The sequence below is a fragment of the Pempheris klunzingeri genome, chromosome 15 (assembly GCF_042242105.1).
Source record: "Pempheris klunzingeri isolate RE-2024b chromosome 15, fPemKlu1.hap1, whole genome shotgun sequence".
Classification (NCBI taxonomy): domain Eukaryota; kingdom Metazoa; phylum Chordata; class Actinopteri; order Acropomatiformes; family Pempheridae; genus Pempheris; species Pempheris klunzingeri.
The window spans coordinates 15,386,154-15,406,006 of NC_092026.1; the positions used below are offsets into that span (position 1 = coordinate 15,386,154).

General features: G+C 42.3%; 1 protein-coding gene across 1 annotated transcript in view; it reads right to left on the reverse strand.

The window, feature by feature from the left end:
* ctnnd2b (catenin (cadherin-associated protein), delta 2b) overlaps positions 1-19,853 on the reverse strand; it is a 144,480-nt gene that overhangs the window by 30,987 nt on the left and 93,640 nt on the right. Inside the window, exons 13-14 of the mRNA XM_070845774.1 lie at positions 9,833-9,965; positions 7,426-7,639 (exon numbers count right to left, since the gene is read on the reverse strand). Coding sequence (XP_070701875.1) covers positions 7,426-7,639; positions 9,833-9,965 — 347 coding nt within the window. The remainder of the gene's footprint in view (positions 1-7,425; positions 7,640-9,832; positions 9,966-19,853) is intronic.

The window sequence follows — 19,853 nt, forward strand, 5'->3', positions numbered from 1 at the left end:
AAATCCATGATGTGCCATCCGAATGTGTGCGCAGTAATGCTATTAATCATGGTCTAATCCTGTTCAAAGGGTGGAAGCTTTTTTGGATGGGGCCCACACTCACATCTCCCCATCTTGTGGCCTGAGAGGGCAGATTTTTAGAGTACCATACATTCCCTTCTGCGTTCTCCTTGACATGTTTCAAATGATGAATTATTTTGGTCACTGCACATTGATATTGTTTGTTATAGTGTCGTAGTATAGTGTTACAGTGGAGAAAAGATGGTACACCGGGGGCCTCATTTATAAAACAGTGTGCAGGATCTAAAAATGTATGGATGCACAAAAGCCAAAAAAAAAATGGCGTGCACCAAAAAATAATTAGATTTATAAAACCGTGCGCACACACGCACGCAGGCATTTTTCCCTCTATAGATCACGGTCCATCTGAGAATGTGCCAGCCTTGTATTCCGCCCTCCACGCGCCCACATTCAACCACAAATGGCAAAAGGAAAGCATCTCATGAATGGTGATGCATAGAAAAGAGCTGCTGATCAATGGTGCTTTACGGGGAATTGTGGCAACAACCCAGAGGAAGGACCAAGAAAAGATGTTTTTTCTGGCACAGAAACTGAGGTTATTGTGGGCGAGTCCACTGGCGGCACGGTCCTGTTCATCGCAGCAGTTTCACACACAAAAACGATTAAATTAAGATTAAAATTACATTCGGTGATATACGCATAGTATTCGAAGATATTATTAAAAGATATTGATGCTTTGTTCTACAATTCTTTACTGCTATTTGATGTTATCTGGACTGTCTAAAACCAATGATAACTCCATCAGGTGGCCTAGTTAGAGCGGTTCAGGTGTAAAAGGACTTATATCAGGGAACGGCAAGACAGACTCCTCTGAATCCTGCCACTTGTGACCCCTGTTTCCCCTGTCTCCAAAAAGGTGTATACATGGGTCAAACTTTCTGTAAATAAATGCACATTTGCTCATCAAGATCTTATTATCAATCCCAATTTATGCTTACAAAGTGGTGTACGCACATTCCGAGCCCTTTTTTTTGAGTGCGTACATGAGGCCCCAGGAGAGGGAGTTATATCAAATATTACCAAATGCGATGGAACTGTGTTGTTTAATTGTGGTTAGTCAAGCAAAGTAGCACAAATAGGAGTATTATATTAATCGTTATCATTGTAATATCAATTTACCATGTATTGCTATGTGTGTATTTCCTTTATGTGAAAAGATCAGGTGTCTGGAATACAGTGAGTCTGCGCTAAAGTAGCATTTTTCCCCATATGCACACGTCTTCTAAAATCAGATTCAAAGGCAGCAGCCTACTGTACATGCAGTTTGGTTGGATATAACAAGTTCAATCTAATATATCAAACTTATTATTAACCTATTGGTTTGTACGTTACAGGTGAGCATTATGTTTCTGCACCGGTGATGTTAAAGAAAACCTTGACTTGGTAGCTTTCAATTTTCACACACGTCCTCAAATTAGAAGCTTGGGCGCAAGCTTTACTCTTTTTTTTCACGATGAGGTGACCATCGATCACTGTTAATCACTTGGTCCACACAGGCCTGTAGCTGTGCGTTAATGAGCCTCGGCCATAGCAGGTAATCATGTTTACTCAGTCTGGGTCCTTCTGTGACTTTGTCATTAAAAAAGTATACTGTAGGTCAACCAGAGTTGGTTTACAAAAAAACGACATAAATAAAAAGTACTGCTCTGTGTTCATATATTCAGTCATCTATATTGGTGCCTGCAAATACTAAACGTACATTGGGAGGTACTATCACTCGCTTCCGCCATGATGGGTTTCAATCTTGTGTTAATGGATGAAAATATTGCTCAGCTGAAGTTATGACACAAGTTGAGCCTGAGAAAGTGCCTTAAAAATCCTGTTTAAATACCCTGATGAATGCATTAATGGGCCTGCTATAACTAAAGGCAAAGCAACTGTGCTTTCTTGTGTTGCCTTAAAGTTGTTATTTAGCATAGTACCTTCATATGTTCCTGTTTTATAAAGATGTAGACTAATATCAATTGTTACATAGATCATGGTTCTATGTGTTTGAGTGTTACATGTTTTAATTTTGTATAAAGAATCCACAATTTCTATTGCATCTCCCTCTTTTAATCTGCATTTCATTTACCCTTTCAAGCTGTCGCTCTCCATCTCTTAGCCTCTTGCCTACACTGGATGAGCATTGTGACTGGCTTGCATCCAGAGTTCCCATCACAGTGTGAGCCTGATAACTTTTCGTATCTGCTCCCGGAGAGCTGACATCAACGTGAGCAATCCAGACCTGTCGCCTACGATGATGTCTACTGCTGTGACTGGGTGAGGAAAGTTGCATTGAAACGACAAGTGGAACCGCGACGACTGACGGCAAGCAGATTTGAAAAGGGAAAAAAGAAAATGCAAGAAGGCGAGAGTCAGAGAGGACAGATATCAGGGTGTTGGCATTTCTCTGTAGCTCACTTAACCTCTTTTCTTCCTTGCAGACACCATCATCCCTGGGTTAAATGGGCCTTGTGTGGAATCAACATGACTGGATTGCATTTGGAACGGCAATCGGTTTGAGGTTTCTTTGAGGGCAGAAATGTATTCATCAGTGATTACTCCTTCCATAGTCTTAATGCATTTAAACTAATCAATCAGTCGCTCATAAATCAGTTACTTGCTCATCTAGGTCAGTAACTGTGGATCAAAGCTGAGAGGCACAGTGACCGGTCTGCTGTAATGTTTCTGCATCGCAAAGTTTCCCCCAAACAGTGAGGCACAAACGGTCTGGGCGACACGCTCGCTGCAAAAAAAAAAAACGACTCTTAAATTTTTCATATTGTTGCTTTATAAAGCAATAGTGATGCAAGCTATGTTCAGGTCCCAAAATCTTTTACATTTGCCATTCTAAATGTCAGGTACAGCTTTCCAGGAAAACCCAGAATAGGTAATGTGCTTTCAAGTGGTTTAAAGTAAACAAAGTTACTTGTTCATAGCCACTACTGCAACACTGGCACTGTGGCATTTTCTTTGGCATCTAATAAAACTGTTAATGTACAATTGTTGAATATGGTTGTAACTGGGAGCAGACAGACTCTGCAGGGATGGTCCACACTTAGCAGATGCCTCGGGCTAAAGGAGTCCAGCACCAGGCAGCATGTCAGGGATTCATGGCTAGGACATGGCCCACTCTCCTCCTGCTCTAGTACGGAAGTTGTCAGTTGCTTCAGATGGCACCTAGTTTGTCGAAACACTTCATGATATTTTGATTCGCTCCACTACACGCATCGTGATCCTTTATTTTTATGTAACGTTGCTTCATGCTTTTACTTTTTTCCTGCTTTGTTTGGCTGTATTTTGCATCCTCATCACACTGGTCCCTCTGTGTCACCAGCAGGTCGTAATTATCCCTCCATCTAAAGATAGACTGACGCTCATGGTCTCCAGGGGATGAACCCAGATGACATTTACTGTCGTGCCACCACCGGGTAGATACAGATGATTTAGAAGGAAATGTCTGAGCTGTCTGCAGTGAAGTGGCATCATCAGCTCGACCAATCGACAGAAAAATACTTGCATGTTACGTTACTTTTCATTGAGTTCCTGCATTGTAAAAAGGGCTTGCAGATGCATGTGTGCACCAGAGAAAACATGCACGCGCACACACACATCAGTGCTGCATGCTGTATCTAATCTTTAGAGTTAATATCTGTTCTTTTAAACCAGCTTTATTCCCTTCAAATAATCATCTTAAGTTCTGAACAGGGAAGAGAAAAAAAGAGACAGCAATTATTGAAGCAAAAAAGAGGGAGAGAGGGACTGAAGAGCAGAGGGCAACAACCTTGTTTGTGACTTTATGTGCCATCAGAAAAGCACAGAGAGAGAGAGAGAGAGAGAGTGTGTGTGTGTGAACAAGCCTCTGTGCGTGTTTGTGAGTGTGTGTCGCTGAGTCCGTGGCTAGCGAGGCAGCTTGACTTCCCACTGTGATCCTGATTCAAAATGCTCAGCAGAGAGGGGGAGAGAGGGAGGCCGAGAGGGTAGGAGATATGGAGAAAGGCAAAGAGGACAGGAGAGAGACAGGAAGAGAAGGGGAGACCAATTACGGAAAACCCAACCACACAGGGATAAGAGAGCGAGTGGGAGAGGCAGAGAAACAGAGAGAGAGAGAGTTATTTCCTCTGGGTCTTTGAGAGAGAGACGAGAGCACGGTCTGTCTGCGTCCGGTCGGCCGTTCAGCTGATTAATTTGTGACAGGAGGGATTTCTGTGCTCCGTGCCTTGAATTGCTGCTCTAATTTATATGGTAATCTTCTTTAAGACTCTAGCAGCATACAAAAAACCCTTTATTTTCATCTCTGCTAAGCAAAAACCATTTTCTATACTCACTACACACATATAAATATACATAAATGCGCAGAGCACGCGTGGGTCATATTCTGCACCAAATATGATTGTATGAGGGAGACACGAGGACACGTCTCAATTTCACTTCCCTGATAAGGTTTTCCTGTGGATTCCTCGGAGACCATTCGACGCGTTAGCATTCATGACCATCCCTTATTACCACAAATAATGTTTAAAATGTTTCACCAGAATCTCATGTCACCCTGAAGCGAAGCACTGCTGTAAATAACTACGAGTGGATAAAAGCTCAAGGGCAGTCTTTGTGGGATATGGGGACAGCTTGGAAAAGAAGTTTGGGTGTAACGGCTGAGTTGGATTCCCGGGAGGCCGAGTCTGCATTCACATCATGAGGGATGGAAGGTACCGACGGGAAAGATTCCCATGTTTGCAGCTCGCGTTCACATCATTGGGAAGATGGCTGTATAATTGCAGAGGTGACTGTGTGAGGGCTAAGTATTCGTTGAATTGAAAATACAGCACTCTATCCACTCATCTTTGGGATTCATTACCTGGATGTCAGAAAGCAGCCCCATTGCCAGACAAGAGCATTGAAATCTGCAAAAACCCACAATAAGTCTAAGTTTTCTTTTTTATGTCCAATGCCAGTGTCTTGGAAATTCTTGCTTTCTACAGCATCTGCTCATGACGACTACAATATGCATGAAATTAGGGCAAAAACTGTGTGTGTGGCACAAAAACCTAGGTGAAATTATAGTCAGACGTGCTACATGTCCGTCTACACAACCTACCATCCACACCCGTGGCTTTTACGGTGCTACATGAGGAGCACATTACCTCCTGAACTGGCACTCAGCCTCGCTTTAGGTGAAAATCTAGAGGTGGGAAATTGCTCAAGATGGAAGTGATTGCTTGAGATAAAGGGCAGCATCGAGTGGTAACTATGGCAACTCCAAGAAGAAATCAACGTGACGTGAGACTGCTAACACGCACCCTCAATTTATTAAAACCTTCCTCGTTTCACCACAGCTTTTTTTCAGTCTTGAGGGTTAGACAGTAAGAGTTCCACACCAGATAGACTATGCACAGATAGGCTACGATTAAAGTCGTGTCAGACGAGCCTCAGAATCCTGTCATAACAAAGTTTTGTGTTCCTGTATCAGAACAGAAATGGACATCCATTCAATCTGTTTGCCTTGATCTTTTATGCAGCAGTTTGCATGAAAAAGAAAAGAAATGGACGAAATGTGCTTGAGATAAGAGAAATGATTAGATCAAGGACTGCAAGGAGACCTGGGGGACGGTGAACTTCGAGTTCCTAAAGTAAAACTCTAAAACATTTAATATAGTTTGACAAAACAATTCCTCAAGGTCCCCTCCATCACACTGATTGCATGGAGATGTATTGTTAACATACATTCTCAGTGGAAGCTGTATAATTTCATCCATCTCAGTTATACGACTTTTAGGGCTTCCTGTCCATAGAGGAGAAGCAGTTCGGCTGCTTACAGCAGATCCATCTCAATGATCTCCACCTGCTGATGAAGAACTTTCATGCTTGAATGTTTCAAATCATTAAACACCTCATGCTGCATGATTTTATCTATCGGCATACTTGGTCTGATCAGCCCCAGTGCTAAATGAAGCCGGTGTACTGATCTGTCTGGTATATGGGGACTCCAGGCTTCGCTCTTTCCTAAGGTCATCCTGAAGACGCACTGATTATGAAGTGTTCTAGAAGGCAGAAATAACTAAAATCTTGGATTCCGCTATGTCGAGTCTTGAAATATCACACTCCTTACAGGCACACAGTTGAGATGTTTTCATGAGCGTGGGTGCTGCTAACAGAAATCCATTTTTCTCATTTGGCTCCAGGATTGGAATAAACCCCCCCGAGGATTCTGGACGTAGATCAGTTTGAAAATTGAGTGGTATTCCTCCTTTAGCTCTCGTCTCTCCTTCCCTCTCCAGAGGTGAAAGTCCTTCCACCGAGGCTTTCCGTATGAATGCCAATTAGAAAGGAATTGCCAGGACATATACAGTAACAGCTGTACAAAAACACTGGTAGAGGCATTGCTGGTAATCCTTTAATCCTTTTGGCGGTGAGTTACAACCCAGACCTCAGTGGGTTTGGAACCTGAAATTAATCAATCCTGGATACATTTTACAGTGTGGATGATATTAGTGTTTACTGACAGAGAACACAAAGCTGCTGTGGAAACAAGCGCAATGCAGCCCTTTGCACCAAATCTCAAATCTCTGACAAGTCAACAGCACCAGAGTGCTGGGAAGCAGACAGGTGGTAAACAATTCTCTCCTTTGTGTGTGTGTGTGTGGGTGGGTGTGCACATCTCTGTATTTTTGCCCCAGTGCAAATGGGAAAGTCCATGTATAGTTCAGTGTTATGTGTGTGTGTGTGAGAGAGAGAGTGCCTCATCTGAGTGCACGGTTGTAGATAAAAGAAATGTGTCTGCATGCATGAGTGCATATATATATATATATATATATATATATATATTATAATTAAGAGTGTTTATTCCACTATATTGTTGACGTATATGTAACAAATATGTTGAGAAATTACTGTAATCTTCAAAAAAATGTGTAAAAAGACTTGAATTATAGACTGTAAAATCCCTACAGCCATTGGATTTCTGCATGTGGTTTCATTCACTCTTGATATATATATATATATATATATATATATACAGCTGAACTGTAAGCTGCCATTCTAACATGAGAGGTAATTTGAAGAAACTTGTGCTCCTGGAAAGGTGATCCAGTTAAAATACCACAATAATGTGTTCCAAGGTCAGTCTCTTAGCATTAACTACAATAGCTGCAGGCTAGTGTTCATGGCTCGCAAAAAACCTGTCTGCATTTCAGTGAATATGAAGATCGTCAGCATGTGAACACACAACCTTCCATGAAGTACTATTTCATGGGATAAAAAGGCAGTATGTCATGGAAAGAATTCCAGGGAACTATCGTGAACTCGGTTTCTGATATTCGCCCCTGCTGCACACTCAGCAACAAGCATTCAAATCGTGGTTTCTACCTGTGAGCAGCTCTCGGATCTCCACATCTGTGGTCTTCCGGAGGAGTCGGACCAGAGCTGGGATGCCTCCACAGTTCTTCAGGGCGATCTTGTTGTCGTCGTTGGCTTTGCCGTACACCAGGTTCCTGAGGGCTCCGCAGGCGCTGCGGTGCACGTCGGTCATCCGGTGGTCCAACAAGTCCACCAGCAGCTGGATGCCACCCTGCCGCCGGATCTGAAGACAGACGAAGGAGGAGGGAATTATGGGGAAAATCACGAATAACAGCGGTGCTTCCATGTGTTCCTGCTAGTTTCTTTACAGCACGAGAAGACAAATAAAAAAGTTCCCACACTTTTGATGCTGTGGTTGAAGACACTGTAGTATTGTCATGTAAATTAGAAGTTCTACTTTCTCAACACAAAACAGGGTACAGTGGCTTCTGTGGCACTGATGCAGGATTTATTTAAATGTCAGCTACTGCAGACACGTAGAAGGGTGTCCCATCAGCCCCCTATGTGACTGCAGCCCTCCCTTCTTTCCTCCGTCTAGACAAAGACAAAGTAGGGCAGACTCTATAAAAACAAAAGACATTTTAGTGAAGGAGATTGCCGTGAGATGAGGCACTTGTGCTTGCAAATTGTGTTCTTTTGGCTTGTTTTCTTGGCCTCTTACAGCTGAGTCACTCAGGATGACAATATCTAACTAGATACTGATTATTTAGAAACTACATGTTCCACTACATGATGGATCCTCCAACTAACAGATGATGTTATGATACAACAACAACACTCCACCATCATAATTCAATTTAGTTGCATCAAAACACCCAAACATTGCAATCAGCAGAATGATTACTGCTTTACCTCACTTACCAAGGCAACAAAGCCATTGTCTTGGCAACAGCTGCAAATAATGATTCTTTTAATGATGATTCATACATTGATTAGCTAACATTGTTTTGGATTGATCGAAGTATTGTTTATCCGTAATATGTTGGAAAAAGTGATGAATGCTTATCGCGCGGCCCAAAGAATTCTGTTCCAATTTGCTCATTTTGTCTCAATTTGGAGCTCATTTGGCAAATCATTTTGGAGAAATGTATTAAGCCTACTAATTGTTTAGCGAAATCACTGTCAGGTAGTTTTCTGTCAGTCTTGTTTTGCCTCAGTGACACAGAAGAGAGGGCTATGAGAACAAACACGATAAATCAAGCTCACAATGGCGCGTCTTTACAGCTAGGACACTGGACCAGCGGTGGGCGTACGCACTGTCTATGACTTCAGCACTCAGGCATCTCTCTCAAGGGCAAAAAACAATTTGGCCAGTGGGAAGTAGTTTTGGCAGCCCTGCTCTAAATATTCCCATACTTCATTCTTCAATACAATTTCAACATCAGTCATCTTCCTCACCCGTCTCTCTCTCTCTCTCTCTCTCTCTCTCTCTCTCTCTCTCCCTCTCACTCTATTTTTAATGCCTGTTGGCTGATTGCTGTTTGAAGAACTTTGTTTGCTCTAAAATCCATCGTCTCCATGGGGATTAATAGAGCCCAATTGAGCTGAATTGAGTTGACATTGAGGAGACAGACGGAAGTGCTTTCTCCGAGACACTGAGCGATGATGGCTCTACAGGACAGGAGGACAAGGCTGCAGGGGCAGGCCTGTATTCAGAGTTGGGCTAAGTGTGCATAATGAGGAGTTAATGCCGTCTAATATGGAGTTTGGTGGAGCTCAGACTGCTACGCATGTTGCGACGGAGTTTCCCTTCAATAAAGACGTGTAAAATCCTTCCTTCTCACACACTCGGTTAAACCTTCACACACCGCAGAGCAGTGTTTCTTGCGGTTCTAGCTGGTAAATGTATTCAGGCTAAAAGTTGGGGTGGAAATGCCCCTCACACATTGCAATGCAACAGCAAACACCGAGTTTATCCTGTGGGAATATTGCAGGGGCATGAAATAGTTTAAGTGTAGTTTAACAAAACAACCACAGAAGTGTGGAGATGTTGCCGGGTCATTTCTCCATTGGTCTGTTGCGTGACCAAAAATATTCTTAGGCGAGCGCCCACTCACTTTTTGTTAAGCACCTTGGTCGCCTGAAATCTCACTTGTGGTACTCAAAGCACTGAACAATCCCACTTGAAAAACTGAAGAGGAGGAGGAGGAGCATACCTTCCCAGAAACAGTGTTCAGCTCCAAATACCACAGTATCTGCATTCCTACTGCGTACTACAGGAAATACTGTTTTTGTGTGTTTTGATGAAACTCTCTCTTTACTGGAAGTCACCAACTCTGAATAAAAGTCCAAGTAAATGTGTGTGTGTGTGTGTGTGTGTGTGTGTGTAAGTAGCTGAGTTAGGGCCCCTTCAAGCAGAGCTTTGGAATTCAATCCTCTGTGTCTGTAAGCCCTCTGTCTCGGGGTGGATCGATACCTCAGATTTGATCTTGTTGTCTCCAAAGCAGAGGTGCTGGAGGTAGGCAGCAGCGTTGGACTGGACTGATGGGAACTGATGCTGCAACATCTGGATCACCTCAGGCAGCTCTGGATCCCTCCAGCCGAACTCCCTACAGAGACACACACCCACAGCAAAAAAACATTATATTTTGATATGTACAGGGAGTGAGGTGTGTGTGTGTGTGTGTGTGTGAGATAAAGAGAGAGAATGTGTGTGTCTTTTAGTGAGCAGCTAGTCTGATTTAAAATGCTCATTGGAGAAAAAAAAGACAGAAGAGAAAGACAGAGATGAAAGTTGGATGTGGATCAAAAGAAAGAAAGGCACATTAAATACACAGAGTTTTAGATCTATGTTCTGTTTAAATGTGTTATTATCGCTTGAACTGTCTATTTGGGGTGAAAACATTCAACAATCACATGAAAACCCACAACTTTAATTTTGCCTGTAGGTGGAGGTTTAATGGTGAGAATGCACCAAGGCATCGTGTCGGGTTTGTTCACACACTGACTGTCACATCTGAGCTTTACTACACCGTCGCACAGTGCCTACCAGTGCCCTACATGATCAGACAATTGAAATGAGGAATACATTATTCAGTTTCAATATCAAATGTCGATTAATGGCTTCTCTTAAATAGAAAATAGAAAAAAACTCTCCTCTTAAGGAGAGTTTTCCCCATATGGATATGCACTCATTCCCCGCTGTGTACTATTGTTCTGGGGGCTGATTGTCATGGCCTGGGAAGGCTCCTCAGCTCCAATTATGGGACATCTTCGTGCCACATCATACATTGATATTTTGGACAATAGCGTGCATCTGTTTGGTTTTTCCCTTTTTTCAGCGCGACAATGTGAACGAGAGCGAAAGAGAAGCTGCAGTGAGTTAGAGAAGCTAAAGGAGCGGCGGCTAACCTTGACGGGATCATGTGACACTTTCTGTAGCAGCATGTTAATGTCCACAGTTTCGGGATAAGATCCTCAACAGTTACGTGTCGGTTTAATGCTTTTTTTTTTCTCTTCTTAAATATCTGCACAGTTTTGGCCATTTACTGTCACCGTAGCAATTCATCATTTAACTTATGCATCCCCTCTTGGGTACAAGGTGTCCTGTGCAGCGTCTTCAAAAGAGGCTATTTAAACTCAAGGACTGTGAGACAGAAATATGTTCAGTCTTCATCAATTCCTATTTGGCAGAGTGGCAAATATAACACACATACATAGATTATGTGCCTGAAGCTAATCGTGAGCAAACAGGTTTTCTACACACTGTCACAGGAAGGTGTTTAACATCAGCAGCCATCTTGGATGCGCTGTAAGAGCTTCCTCCTGCTCTGACGAATCCTTTCATCTAACTGCCCCAGCTGGCTGCTTTGGTTTTAGCGTCTAACCAGGCCCTACCAGTGATTTTGCCCGAAAGGCATGCTTTAGGCATAGACACACACACACACACACACACACACACGCACAGGAGCACACTAAGCTCACTAGTCCTATAAATGTGTGTGAAAGAAGAGGAGCGGATGATTAATGTGAGAAAGATGTGACGTTAGAGAGGAAAGTCACGACGAGGGGTCAGAGACAGAGAGTGGAGGAGGTGGGGCTTATCGATGTAGCTGTAGCTAGCAGCACCCAAATGTCACGTTTTTTTTTTTTTTTGACAGCGATGGTTTTTAGGGACCAAATAAAACTGGGATCCGATTTTTCGTTTAGTTTTGTTTGGGGCCAAGTTTTATTCCCACAGTGCCATTTATCATTTTTTGTCTTTAGACCTCTACGTCAATGTTGCTGTAATTTTGCTTTGATATGCTCTGCTGCTCCGCACGTGCGGTTTCTGCCTTTAAATCATCACTTTTGCGCAGTTTGATTTGAATTTTTCAGAGAAGTTTGAGCTGCACGCAGAAGCCCCGTTTGCTCTGCTCCAGTGTAGAACCCATTTCTCTTTGATGTATCTTATCCTTGATGCAGCAACAGCCCGACGTCCCCGTGGAGATAATTTCAGTTCAGACTAATCTAACATAAACACGCGCGCACACACACACAAACAATCGCAGGTTCGCACTGATACAAACACACACACGCCCCCCCCCACTGAGTGCTGTAGGATAACTGCAGCTTAGAGCAGCAATGCAAAGCACGCACACAAGAGCACAATCCAGCAGACTAACATAGTAGTCAAACACACACACACACACACACACACACACACGTACGCACTCATTGACTTGCATACACACCCAGCCATCAAAGGCAGCGCAGAAGAGCCAGGATTAGAAAGCTTTTGTCTCTAAGTTTCATAATGGGCCAATGGGATAAACCCAGTGTTTGAAAAATGGGGAAAATGGAGAGAGAAGGAAGAGAGAATTATTTCAAAGGTTATTTTTTTTCTCTCCCTTTGAAATCCTCCCTCTCTTTAACAATTTTCTCTTTTATATCTGTCTCATTTCTCTCGATGTCTCTCTTTCTGCCTTGCTGCAGGCTAATTCCCACACAAGCACACACATGCACAGCCACAACATTAACGTACATAACATTGTTATGCACATACAGTAGCATGGGCCTCGGTAAATCTGATCGGGAATGACATAACCTTGTTTAGGTCACCTTGTGGGTTAATTGGCCGATAAGACATCTAAACGTTATGGCTGAGCGAGCTGTCAGATGTGTTTGTGTGTGTGTGTAAATACGTTCTATTTTACATTGTAATTAGAACGCGGGACAGTAGCGCGGCTAACGCCTGCAGACACGAAGCTTCCTTAATAACTAGTGAACCATGTGGCTTCCTTTATCAGACACATTCAGCTACTTATGGAATCATTTGGTGAAATGAAAGGGTTAAACTGATTAACTGGTACAACATATTTACTTTTCACGATCATTGATTTCACGGCACAAAGGCCAATGGAGATAGACAGAAGTGTGAAACAAGAGATTTCACCACTTATTCAAGTGTTTATCCTTCACTTGAATACCTTGTGCTTCTTTATACTTGAATTAGCATTTTTTACTTCACTGCAACTATAGTGACTTCACAGAAAAACACAGCGTGATCAGCTTATGAAATATAGTACATTATAATAAATGAAGCTATCCAAAAGTATGTGCAATACGCTGACGCGGGCTATTCTGTACAAAGTACTCTTTCAGTAGATTTAGTTACCAACACTTCATTACTTTTCCTTACATCATACGTTTAGAAAGCAGAACATTCACTTGTAGAAGTAAAGGATCTGAATGATTCACCCACAACTGAATTTTACACAGCAAATAATGCATGGTGAGTGACATGTTGAGATAGAAGCTTGCAAGCAAAGAGTAACAATATATTTAGTATTACCATCAGACTAAGTCTGGATTTCTGAAGCCTGCCTTTTGTCAGTGTCCATTCTGCTGAATCATGGCTAGCTGACAATTCACCTTTTTGATTTTAACGACAACGTTTGCAAAGTTGATCTAAGGCTGGAAAGTCGGCAGTCAGCAGTCACATGCATGGCAGTGGAAGCGACGGCAAGAGAAAAGCTCCTTAAAAAAAAAACACGATACAATGTTCATCTTTCCAAACTGTAAAGTAAAGAAATAAACATGTCTTATAAATGACTCCACAGAGTTTTATAACCGACGATGAACAGAGGAGCTTGAGTTGTATTCACCCTGCGCGTCATGGTGCATTAAAAACGATCTGGATACTGAATGATCCGTAATCCACTCAACTCTTCTTAGATGTTATTGTTTTAGCCGACAGAAGACGTTCGAAACCTCCTATATAACAAGCGCATCAACACAGATGCGCTTTAAACCGTTTCTCCGTCCTTTTTCTTGAAAGGTGCAGCTACTGAACTGTTGAAATGAGGGTGTTAAAGAGTATTTGAGGCCCATTACTCATGAACACGGCACGCAGTAACGCTACCTGCACAGAAGTGGCAAAAGAATAAACACAAGGTTACTCGGAGGCACTTCTGGCAGCACTCTACAATGGTTATTATAAAAGCACTCTTTTATCTCATCCTGCCCCTTCTTCTATCTCTCTGTCTGTTTCTAAAGAAAAAAACTCTCGAATCTGTTTGGTCAAAGTGGGGGCACACATGCAACTACACACACACACACACACACACACACACAGAGCCATAGATAGACAAAAGTGGTACTTTATGCATATAATAGAATGGACAGTTAACACTTGAATGAATCAGGGGACACGGTCTAATTGTTGTCAGCTTGCAGGCACACATTATTTGACCCACCCACACACACGCTCGCAAACAACATACAAGTATGCTTCAGAACACCAGAACAAGAGCAAACACCTCTATGCGCACACATTTGGAGATGACAGGAGCCACGAATGGGTGAGAAACAAACACAAACATGCATTAAAAAAACACACACACACACACACACTATAACAGACCCATCGCCTAGAATAGTTGCGGCCCTGGAGAAAAGTGGCACATCACAGTGGATCAAACTCAACCCGAGGCCTCAGGCTGTGAAGCTCCGCAGGCGCACGTACACACACACACACACACACACATTCACACACACAAAAAAACAAATGTACATATGTAACAAAGCTTCGATGCGTACCTCCAAATGCACACACAGTCTACGACAGTGGACACCACGCTGATACAAAGTGAACATACAGCTGACATGTTGTGCAGCGTGTTGCTGTTGTCGGATAAATCCCCGAAACAAACCTAAGTTGTGTGAATTTACCTTCAGTCAAAGTGAATCTAAATAAAATGAAGACACTGTCTGTCTTCCCTCCTGTGTGTGTGTGTGTGTGTTCTGCCCCAGAAAGCTGTACTATAATGGTTCGTTCATTCATTCACTAACTCTCGCCTGGAGCTGTACTACTTTTCACTCAGCATCTCTCGCTCTTTCGCTGTGTGTGTGTGTGTGTGTGCGTGTGTGTGCGCGTGTGTGTGTGCGTGTGCCTCTCGATCCAGAGCGAAGGGAACACAGGAGGATATGGTGCTCCCAGTCCCAAACACTGTGTGACAACATCACAGCAGGATGAGCAAATACTACTGAGCCATCTGTGAACTTCGGGCAAAAGTGTTCACTCGGGGAGTGTTTGCACTGTTTTAGTGTCGGACTTAAGAAAAGAGTACGCAACATATTTGGAGATCTGGAAAACAGAAATTCTCCTCAAACGGAAAAAACCTCAAGCATGTGTATCAGTGAATTTCACAGCTCTTACCAGATTAAAATGCATATTGTAAGAGAATTACAAAAGATATTAAACTTTTGAGTTCCTTTGTTCGTCGGTATGTTTGTCCTCCACCGCAGCCCTTAACTTTCACAGGTATCACAACCAGCTCACTATCTTTAGTAACAAATAACACATTTAATAAAAGAATTAAAGATGTGGCCTAATTTCTGCTTTATTATTGCACTAATCCCATTACATTTAGTTAGAATGACTGATATTACTATATCAAATATATAAAATACAATGAAAAGACAGCACAGAGTTTAAGACTGAGTTACCAAGAATCAACATTCTCCTTTGCAGCCTTGGCTTTCACTGAAAATAACACATTTTCACATGTGCATCGAGATTTGATGAAAGTATTTTTCCCCAATCAGAGGGCTACTTGTATTTAGGGCCGCTGCTCACACATGTAATAGTTGAAGGCGAGCCGGATGACAGCATGAACTGAACATTTTCATCAACTTTCTTTCATCTGGATTTTGGCAGCTTGGGGGAAAGTCACAATACAGTAAATCATTTTTTAAAGTGAGGGGGACATGTGCCTCCCATCCCCGGCGGAAACGATGCTCATGAAATAGCATGTTGCCCTGCAGTAATTCACTGAGCCTTCATTTCATTTCATTACGTCGGCCGCTCGGACCGCTGACTGCTCTCTTTCACCTTGTGCAACTCTTAATTTAGTGCGGCTTCTTAATGTTTGCGGGCCTGCTGCTGTGTTGCACTAGTCTAAATAATGAATATCAACCTATTTTTTACGCTTAGCTCAGTCTTAAAATATGCAGTCCCTCCCTTGGATTGCAAAAACATGTCAATCACGATAACGTATTGGCTAAAAATGTGATACTGTTCTGCTCTTTTTTTATGAAACGACACAGAATAAAAGAGATCACATGACTTCACAGAAGTCTTGACTGGAGTTTTGACAACAAGTCTAATTATCTCACCCCAGTTGCAGATGTTCCCACTTCAAGGCACTTGAGGCAAATTGCTGATCCAAATGTCACCTGTTTTTCTTCCCCCAGTTTCTTCGTTCCCTTTCTTCTTCTGCTACTTTTGTGCTCCCTATAAATAAGCCTTTTTTTTTTTTGGTTTTTTGTTTAACTGCAACCTTATCCCTTTACCCTTTCGTCCTGCAGATGGCTCCAATCTTAATGAGGAAAACACAGTCAAGGTGAAAGGGAGCATTTGAAAAGGAAAGAAAAGAGCTGAATAATTTTTAAAAATGTGCGCATATGTAAGTGTGGATATGAAGGTGTGTGTGTGTGTGTGTGTGTGTGTGTGCGTGTGCACGAGCGTATCTTAGTGCGACTCCCCCTGGAGAGCCTAATGTTTCTGGCGACTCAGTGGACTGGGACAAAGTACTGACAAGCTGTCAATCCACTCTTTGTTCCCGACCAACCAGGTGGGCTATCTCGCATCACCACTTGTCTAGGTGCACGAGTGTGCGTGCGTGTGTGTGTTTCTGTGTGCGATCCTGTCACCCGCAGCCAAAACATTTACACCACAATGCGAGATGCAGGCAAACCAACAATTAAACCCAGTAAATAAATAAACTATCTATGAATTATGGATTCAGAAAGCAGGGCGAGGCGCTGTAATACGAGGGCTGCAGGCGGATGATGCTCGCTGCTATATCAGGCTGAAAGGATTTCCTGTGAGTCAGGGGTTTTGGGGAATAGAGCGATTTGAAACCACGGAGTGAACTATGCGATTTGTGTCGGGTATATTGTGTGTGTGTGTGTGTGTGTGTGTGTGTGTGTGTGTGTGTGCGTGTGTGCGTGCGCGTTGCCACCACTGAGGACTTTCAGGGGGGGAAATGGAGATGTGTCTGATGACTCATTCCCCGATAGACAGACAGAAATACGGACAGACAGGTAGGGTAAACCTGCAGAGTAAACTGATAGCAAAGAAAGAAAGGAAGCAGAAACAAAGGAAGTCGAAAATAAATTGACAAGAGCGCTGACTCATTCTTTGCATTCACTTTTCAGCAGGACGTCGAACAACTTCAGGTGGCTGATTAACATCAAAACATTTACAGTGTATTTATAGCCAAAGAGGACAGAATAGAAAAGAGACCGGCGTTGTGTTGGTTAGTATCACAGACTGTGTGGAACAGACTGATCTCAGACCAGCAGAGAACAGACCACCAGGGATCTGTCTGCAATATGGTCAGCTGATGGATACAGTAATTAGACAGTAACTGATTAATGATGGACAACACTGGTTAAACTCAACAGTCCATGTAATTGTCCTTGCAGTGATGTTGTAGCATGAGCTCTCTGTTTTCTTTATCAGCTCTTGTTTGTCTCTCTCTCTCTCTTTTTTTCTTTCTTTCCAGACCCACAAGTGTCATCTATTTCTTACTAACCAGCATGTAATGGAAACTCTAATTACAAAAAGGCAGAACAAACAAACCCGCCTAATAAAAAATTTGACAATAAGGTCATAATGTTTAGTAAAATGTCATCATACTATGGAAAATCTAACATTACGAGAAAGAAAATGCTATTGAATATAAGCAAACAGGGACTGCATAACCCTTAACGGCACTGTGTGATTCTTTTGAAACTGTGACTTCAGTCACTGTACATGTAGAAACTATGATTTCATACATGAAATCTGTCTTTTTCTGACCAAACTATAGCATCACATCATCAAACGTTAGGCTAGCCTTCACACACTGTTTCAGGTAAATTGTGCAGCTTCAGAATGACAAATCAAAAAACATTTTCAGCGATGGAATCCTCAAATGTTCTTTTTTTATTGTCCATCGTTTGTCTTTCATGGTAGATAATACACAGCAACTGGGTTTCACTTCTTAATTGCAAATATTGTCCCATTTAAGCACCCATACTTTTTATTCTGTCACTTTCAGTTCGACAGTCTGGTTGAAGTGGATGTAAAAAATTCCGTATGCAAACATATTACAGCCTGTGGACAACTGCAGGAGCTGCTCTTTAGTAAATCATCTTCAGGGAGAAGTATTGATCATGGCCAGCTGGCTACTGAGGTTTTTATAATGCATCATGCTCTCAAAATATAACATAAACATTGCAAGCCATGCTGCTTTATTTCTTTTCTAGACTGACTGCCTAAAGGTAGCTGATTTTAATGAAACAAAAGGTAAAGGTTTACGCTTATACTTTCTTTTTCAAGGGAAACTTGATTGCGCCGTATGAGCACCAATGAAACACTGCTCTGTGTTCATGGATCGGCAGGTTTAGATAATGCCCTGCTGCAATGTGTGGGAATTTAAAGAAAAAAAAAATGTTTAGCGCTCGTGTTGGAAAAATATTAATGAACAAGCATTTCAGTTTCTCATTTTCACACAAAAAAACGTGACATTACAGTACAAACCTAATCAACACATACAGAGCCAGTAATACATTTCTATTAACGTGGTGTGTGTGGAGATGGCCTCACCTTGGCCTCAATGTGGGAAGGAGGTTAGAGAGAGAAAGGGAGCAAAAAAGACTGAAGCAAGAAGAAAATTAAAGAAAGAAAAAGAAAAAGTGTGTGTACATGTTACACAGATAGCGAGTGTGTGTGTGTGTGTGTGTGTGTGTGTGTGTGTGTGAGGGTGTAATGGCATGGCTGACTGGCTGGCCCACTGAGGCTGGAAGAGATGAACGAAAGGTCAGGAGATGTCAGGCAGAGCTGAGACAGACACACACACACACACACACCTCAACCCCGTGACTGAATAAGGATCAGATATTCTCACAGTGCTTATGAGCATGAAATAAAATGAGGCACTTTTACGATCGGGTCAGATCCCGCACAAATCTTTCTGTGTTAGTGGGAACGTTTCCACAAATTACAGACAGCCTGAAGGAGGAAACGCGTTGGTGTACGTAAGAGGCTTTCTGCACAGTAACCTGCCTTCATGTGCCAGAGTTTGGCTTGACGAATCAGATAAACCATATTTGTTTGAGGCTTTTACAGGATAAAGGTGTCACCAGGGCACCAGCTGCAGACAGCGGGAGTGACCTCGCACTATGATACGGTCACTATGTTGGCGCAACAACGTTTTATTCACTTTATTGTGCTTCTTCTGAGTCTTTATCCACTCCTCCATTTCCATCACAGTCACGTTGATGAAAGTTACTGGAGGTCACTTTGTAGGGGATTGTTTTGAAAACAATACGAAAAGGTGTTGGAGGAGCTTTTTTCCAGGCTAAAACTTAAAGGTGACCTTTGACAACAGAAACTATCAAGAAACTTTTTTTTTAATAATTTAAATTTAATAATAACGCCACGCTAATGTCAAAGATGAATGGTTAAAGAACTTCAATGCAGGGTAGTTATTCAATGACCTTCATGCACCCAGAAAAATCACACATAATAGTTCCTAATAAGCTAATTACCAAATACAGATATCAAGAGCCTTACGGTAAAGATGTAATGTTAGGGTTGTTTTCAGTTGGCAGTCTTTTGTATTTTCAGGCTATTGGTAGGAATGAGTGCAGGATTGATGTTGTCTCTCTAGATATCTATCTACTGACTGATCTTAATCTTCCTCTAGAAGTTCAACATTTTGGTATATGCGCTTATTTGGCTTCTGGCAGAGGTGAGAAACTCAGCGCCACTAACGCAAAAATCAAAATCAGGTGTCAAAGTGAACACTGGGCGAGCCACACGAATGAACCGAGACAAAGCACGTTCAGAAATCACAGACGGACACAGACAATGGAGACAAATGAATGGCCGAATAAAACAACAGATACATAAATGGACGGAGGGATGGGTGGATAGATGGAAAGCCAAGGGAGAGAATGAGCAA